Below are 7,529 nucleotides of genomic sequence, written 5' to 3'. Positions count from 1 at the left end.
CAGAGAATTTGTGGTTGCCCCATTACTGGAAATGTTTGAGGACTAGAGGACATTTAACACTCCTTTCCATCCCAAACCATTCTGTGATTCCCAAGTTTTGGAAATGCACTCTTAGTGTTCAGCAAAGTGCCTCCAGCCTTTCCTGAGCAACAAACAGGTCTGTGATCCAGTGCTGCCATTTATCTCCTAAAGTCACTGAAATGCACATCAATCATTTCTGACACATCCTGATGCTGAGTTCCTCCTGTGTATTCCTCATACTGGTTACAGACGTTTTAGCTTCACATGTTCATTCTCTCTCCTGGATGTTACAGTCCCAGTTCCCATGAATAATTCATTTACTTCAATGAAGTGCAACAGTCTGTCAGGACACACTTTCATAGCAGAAGCCAAGACAGAACCCAAAATTTCAAGCCCCTCCACCAGTTGGATTTGAGCCCTAAAGACCAGAAACAAGTATTGATTATTCTTTCTCTTTTGGACAGTAATGCTGCTTAGGAGCCACAAATCTCTCCTGGAAGTTCAGCTGTAACTAGCAACCTTCCCTGAAAAAAGGTCCTGAGCAGTCAGTGTTTATGACCAATCAGTCAACCAACCTTTCCCTACAAACTACCAAAACACATCCTTGGCAGAAGCTTGGACAGCTGTTAAGAGGATCTTAGAGCAACCAAAACACTACTGATACCCAGGTAGGATACCCATTGCTGCAATAGTTCACATAAAGAAATGCAGCAGGAGACCTCCCTCGCCCGATCTGCCCTCCCCAAAAGAAAGAACCAAAAAAAACAAAATCAGACTTACTGCAGTGCCAATGTCATTATTACTACAAAACCTGTAATGACACAAAACTGCTCAAGAGTTCTGTATCTTTGAGAAAGCTTCAAGATTACACAAAATATAGCAGTTATGGCAACAAGTCTTATTCTAGCTCTATATAATGTCAGGATGACCTGAAGTTGGAGATTTTCTCTTTACAGAGGTCATTAAATTCAGATAGAAGACACTGTTAATTCCACACCCAGACGAGTTTTTGCTAAAGTAGATTTATTAAGGTTCTAAACATCAGTGTTACCAAGTGTCCTTCATGAACCAAAAGCACCATGGTCTGTTTCTGTGTTACATTTCAGGTCCATCTTCTCTTGGCCAAAAATACGTATTTTAGTCCAATACTATTTCTTGAAGAAATGTTCAAAATGTAACGTGTCCAAACACAACCAGAATTGATAATTTTTGGCCTCTAAGGTTGAAATCAATTACCAGTTGCCAAGCTGATTTGCCTATTTATGCTCACAGACAAACACCCTGTGCTCCTCTCTTGACTATTTGACACTTCAAATTTAGAACAGCTTGTGAAAGCTGAGCTCAGACATGCACAAAGGTACAAAAGGATTTTTACATATGTTTGTGTGGTGCTATTACCCATCTCCACACTGCCACTGATCTGATTTAGAGTCCTTTCACCTGGCAATACTCACCTGAAAGCCTGAAACCAGGAGTGTCTAAGGGTTTCTGCTGCTCAAATAGCACCTGAACTGCATCTCACAGGCTACCTTTTCTCTCCATCCTGGACATGAACAACAAGTGAGTACATAACAATGAGATAGATGAGATTTCTAGCTAAGGGTGTCAGATGCAGTTATGTGGAGTTTTACAATCTGTGATCAGTATCCAACAAGTGCTACCAATTTTACTGAGACTTGGACCTGGATATTACTCCCCTACTTTTAGAGTTTAGGGGTTTTGTTTAGGTATTATAGAGCACCACTCAAAAACATGCCTTTGTAAGAGGAGGGAAAAGTGATAGAGGGAGGTTTTAAAATTCAGATCAATATTATCCATGCTGCTACTGCTACCAATTCTGATCTTAATACTTATCCAAAGAAGAGGCTGAGGGATGAGGAAAGACATGGACAGCACTGGAGAAAGAAGAGTCAAAAGAGAAGAAACAGCATGGACAGTCTGAAGGACAGCCTGAAGCCCAGGACAGGAGTGTTACTCCAAATCCTGAATTAAGTCAGGACATGTTAACAACTGCCACTTATGGGGTTACAGGAATCCTGATCCCCACTACCCATCTGGGAGAATAAACAGCACAAGTATTGGCTCTGAAACAATGAGGACTTTTCCTTGGCACTCCTGGCAGAGCTGAAGCCCAAAAACTGAATCTCACTGTTGGAGCCATAAGACACAGCCAGACTTCTGCAGGGCTTGGCAGGCATAAAATGTATAAAATGTATAAAATGACTGCTTGTTACCTCCCTCTAAAACTTCTGTTTGTCATCTAGATGAGACTGCAAGCATCTTTACACTGTATTTAAAGCATATAATTAAGAATATATAGTATATAGCTGGCCCTTACTCAGCAAATAGCAATAACTGAATCCCATGAAAAAAGACCTGAACACTGGAAATTTGTATTTTCAAATTTCTGTGTATGATGGCTAGAGGCAGAAACTGCTTTTTTGGTGGAACAGAAGAGTGTCATGTACTATTCAGTATAAAATTGATCTGAAGCATTTTTAATCTATCAACATTAGCTCCCTAAGCTCCCCAAAGGGAGTATGTTTGTTAATTTTCCTAGAAGATCAAAAGGACATATAAAGTGAAAATTCTTTTAGAAGAGGAATCTTTAATTTAACAGACAAATAAAATTCACTGTCTGGTTACCTGAAGTTGGCAAAAAAAGCAAAGTACATCTACAATTATGTATTTAAACTGTAAGGATATGGTATTTTTGGGGACCTGATCCTGTAGATCATATTTTTATATTGGGGATTTTTTCTGGACCAGTTCTGAACACGGGAACCAGTATTTTTGCTCTGCTACCTTTTATGGTTCTTCACTACAACTAAGCCCAAAGGAAGCAGTTCCTGCAACTCTAAACAGCAGTTCATGATCAGTGTTGGACAGCCTGGCTGAGCAGCCTGTGAATTCAGACTGGGCATCTGTCAGCACTTCACAGAAGAGAAAAACTCCAGCCTACCCACCTAAAGGGGCACTCCAGAGTGCACTGGGTCCCAGTAAACAGGTCCCAACACCAAATATATTCTGGTGAACGTTCAGCAAAGACAGCTGAGAAAGTTGTAAATAAATTTGTGAAGCACACCTGAAAGAGGTGGGAAACTATCTTCCAGCTTTAAAGGAAGACATTGTGTTTTTAAAGACAACCCTCAGTAGTTTAGAAGCCTTTATGAATCTATTGGAAGTTCCAGGGCATCACCTGTGTAAAGGAAATGTGGTTAGATCATCACAACACTTTAAGTTACGGCCAGAAACTTCAAAACAAAGAGAAGCTTTGTTAATTTTTTACACTTTGAGGTTCCCACCCGATTGAGAGACATTTATACTCAAATTATCCCTCTGATGAGGGTGGGAAACATTCATCCAAAATCCTTCAGTATGGCAAGATTAGGTATAGCCCAGCCCTGAGATAATGATCATCTAATTTGAATACAAAAAGCTATTGAGTAGCAGGTTCCAATGCTTCAAACGCAGGGCAAACCTGTTCTGACTCCAGCTTTCATCTGCGATGTTTCATCAATGTGTGGATTCTTAATCTGCACAATCTTTAACTCGAGTAAGTTTTCATTCAAAAGTGAAGCTAAATAAAGACAGTAAGTAATAATTTAACAACTTAGCTCAGATTTAACATCCAAGAACAGATTGTAACCAAGCACCATTCCAATCTGACAGTAAAAGCAAGGCAAAGAAACACAAACAGTTTTATACACACAGAGTATCACATAACTGGTCTGAAATAGGAACCAATTTCCAGGGGTTACGAACTCCTTCAAATGTCCTTTTGCTTCAGTGGGAACTCTGCACACTGTTAATAAATTACTGATGCCATACAAACACCTATATCCAAAAGTCAGCTGATGATTCACCTAACACTGTCCTCCCCCACCTCCCAAACAACAGCAATTGGTAACAAGAGCTTCTGTTTCCCCAGATTTAGCCAAGTTTCCCTTTATACAAAAAACATGAAGTACCAAATGAATATAGAATTTTAAGAGCTGAAAGAATAATTGCTTCCATAAGAAACTCAGAGATGTGACACAAAAGAAACAAGACTGAGTCTGCATATAAAATTATAGGTTGATGTTAATTATGTATATTAAAGTAACAGATGATGTCTAGTATGCAATCATGTTAAAAAACAGGTTTCAAGAAAGCTTTACTATGAAAATGAAATGAAATTTGGTGAAGTTAAATGAGTTTCGTTGCTTTAGCGACTGTGAAAATACTACTTTATTTCAAATGCATTCAGAATTTTAAATTCCCAATATGTAAAATTTTCAAACCTTAAGTAGTCTACTATAGCTATAGCTGTTCTCTGAAATGAAATATTAGCCCTTGTAACAAAGAAAAAATCCCTTCTCCATTTTTTTATTTTTTTTTTAACATAAAGGATGAGAAGTGTTCCCAAACAAAATCAATTTACAATTTTAAAAGGTTACTCCAGATAAAAATGTACATTCCTTTTTCTTTGTGACTACATATTAAGCCTAAATTCAGAGAATTCTCCATGTTCTTACTGCACAAGCGTTACATGTTGCCATATTTACACTGGGGAGTCCAAAGGCGTAGCTCAGTGGCATCAATCTTCACATTGTGAAAAATGGAAAGCAGTTGTTCAGCTGCACTCAGGCTGTTGTTTCTTTGCACCTGGAATCCAGTGAGAACTCACCCTGACCTTTTGTGTTTCCCTGAAGAAGCTTCCCTACACGTTTCTATAAACCAACAGAGGATGAACAGCTCTTCAGTTCTTTCACTGACTATAAAAAGCAGGTTTTCTTTAAATCAATAGTTTAATAGTTATGCTAAACACAGCTTTTGCCCATTTCTTGCTTGTAATTCAGTGTAATGCTTCTGGGTACCTCAGTCATCATCTTGCTGATTTCTTTTCTGTCAACAGAACAGGAGAGTTCATAATGTTAGGACAGAGTTATCTGAAGTAAGAGCACTAATAAATCATGACAGGTGTTCCAGATACAATGGATTAGACAGTGACTGCATTTCCAAGTCATTTTTTGAACAGTAAGAGATAATGTTTCCAGTGAACAGAGCAGAGCAATATCAACCCTCTCTCTCATCCCAAACGATAGGATTTTACTTCCAGTAAAGAACAAGATTTGCTTCGTCTATTAACTCATGGAATATACAAGAAAACATCATGGTGGGGCAAGAATCAGTGATCCAATGTAGGTAACCTGCCCTCCCTACCTTAAAAGACGTCATGTTTTCATGTCACTGTGCATTAAAAGAACAAAGAAAGTAGACTGAAAAAGGAACAACTCTTTCATGGATTTTCCTAATATATTTGTCTTGCAGTTTTTGAAGAAAAAGGTTAAAAACACTAAAGTTAAAAGCATTAGCTCCAGGCATTCTAAAAGCACATTTCCATTCACACTACATTCATATTTACATTTCAGTAAGAAAAGAAACAGCTCAGTCCTTCAGTAAGATTTGTCAAACGACATTCATTGCTTCCCATAAAAATAAAATTAATTAACCAAAGTGAGAGCAGTAAAAAGCCTGCTCTTCATCACTTCAGAAACAATTAACCCAACAATACATTGTGTGATGGCTTCATACTGCTTTTTCTGTAACTATGTATTCTTTGTTAGTAACAAAAGCAGAGGGTGTTTCCTTTTGACAAAGGTGGAAGGTCAGATTTTTTTCTGCTACTTCTTACCAGTTTAAGAAAGTCAATCAGTTTGTGAACATCCTCTCCTGTGGAAAGGTCCACGAAGTCCTTGGGCAGTCGGTAGCTCAGGTAGGGACTGGGCTGGACAGTGACTTTGCTGTTTGTACAACGGAACACTGGATAATCCTTTGGAAAAGACAAGGAAACAAGACAAGAACAGTGGACATGAATAAAGCCAGAAATGTTTCTAGGACTCCTCCGTGAGACTGAGTCACGTTGCCAATGAGTTTATTTGGCACCCACTCAAATAAACTTGCGCTTTCTAAAAATTGTAGCTTTCTTATAAAACCCCTGCCCACTTAGGAGCAATTTAAAATGTCAAACATGTTAAACAGTCAAATAATGGTTTTCATTACCTCACTTTAAAGTTTCTACAGTGTATCAGTTAGTAATGTGTTTAATAAATTCATGCTTATGACAGTATGGTAATAATGGAGCTACAAGGAACTTTGGGGAATAGTATTCTAGATACATATCTGGATAGAGGAAAAACTTTTTGATAGAATTCCTAAACTTGTCTTCATAGTTTCCTTGTTTAAACACATTTGCAGCTATAACCTTACTGAAATTGTAATTTAAGCTTTCCAACTAATTTACTTACTGAAGGAAAAAATACCTCTATAAAAGGGCCAAAAATATCCTGAAGTGCTTAATTGTAGCAACAGGTTTTGGGGAATGATATAATTTTCAGCTGAACACATTGACATGCCATGCAATTGCCAGCTGTACAGCAATAAACAGCTTAATTTTAAGAGAGATCAGCAACTTCACACCAGATTCTGTGACTGGATGTAAGATGAAACATGAAGACAAGTTATTCTACTTTTCATCCAGGATTGCACTACAGAAAACTGTGTAAAGCATCTGTCAATGATAAAGAGAAATACTGAAATGAAAATTCACATATCCCACAGACAGCCCCAGAATTGGGAGTATGTTTTAACAAAGGAAACACAGCTTTTAGCAGGAGGGTTCACAGAATGGGTTTTCATACAGCAACAGCCCTACAGTGAGACAGAGGTAATGGCCTGAATGACCTGGAGTGGGGCTTCCTTGTCAATGTGTTATGGAAAAGGCCACAGGACTAAAGAAACTCTCAGATGTTAAAATCAGCTCAATGAAGTTCGTCATTTCAGTGACCATTTCTGCAGTTCAACAGCTAGGAAATAAAGAAAAGCCCACACTGGCCAGCCAGAAAACAACCAAGTGTTTCCCAAGATCCACTCATACACCAGTTTCTATCTGCTACCCAGCTGTTCAAGGACTTGTTAAGATGTGAGGACTGTCTCAAGATGCAGTGAGGAAAAAAAGCTGAAATACAAAAGATGAAGACTATTCCTCCCTTTTCTGTATTAACAGGAAGTTATTTGTTTTTACAGAGGAAATGCTGCTTGGAAGAGGGACGGAAAAGCCTTGTTCTGCAAGTCCTGGGAGTTCAACCAGAGGACAAGGCTTTGCTAAGGGTATTCCAGATGAGGAAGAGACAGAAGTTAAGTTTCTGCTTGTCTCCCCCCATGCATAGAACTGGAGATGTGAGAAACTATATGACAGATATCAAGAACCTTACAGAAATTTAAGTACAAGTCATAGTTTTGATGCATTTCTTTCAGTTTTTCTTAAAATCTGTGTAAAAGCAAGTTTCAGGGCATCTTCTTTGCAATGGGGTGAAAGCTGCAATTTGGGCTTATACTGTTTGAACCAAAAATTCCCTTGTAGGTATCTAAAACTAGCAGGTAATACTTGTTGACATTAACTACTAAGGTAGATTCTACTTACAACGAGTTTATATTTCACAGGAGCTTCATTTACTTCAAGGGGG

At 38.4% G+C, this 7,529-nt stretch overlaps 1 protein-coding gene across 1 annotated transcript in view; it reads right to left on the bottom strand.

Annotated features, from left to right (window-relative positions):
- Positions 1–1,006: 1,006 nt before the first annotated feature.
- CDC123 (cell division cycle 123) overlaps positions 1,007–7,529 on the bottom strand; it is a 35,603-nt gene continuing 29,080 nt past the window's right edge. The window contains exons 12-13 of the mRNA XM_033058072.2: positions 5,699–5,836; positions 1,007–4,908 (exon numbers count right to left, since the gene is read on the bottom strand). Coding sequence (XP_032913963.1) covers positions 4,882–4,908; positions 5,699–5,836 — 165 coding nt within the window. The 3' untranslated portion in view covers positions 1,007–4,881. The remainder of the gene's footprint in view (positions 4,909–5,698; positions 5,837–7,529) is intronic.

This window comes from Catharus ustulatus, chromosome 4, assembly GCF_009819885.2.
Source record: "Catharus ustulatus isolate bCatUst1 chromosome 4, bCatUst1.pri.v2, whole genome shotgun sequence".
Taxonomy (NCBI): domain Eukaryota; kingdom Metazoa; phylum Chordata; class Aves; order Passeriformes; family Turdidae; genus Catharus; species Catharus ustulatus.
This window is presented reverse-complemented; position numbering and strand designations above follow the sequence as displayed.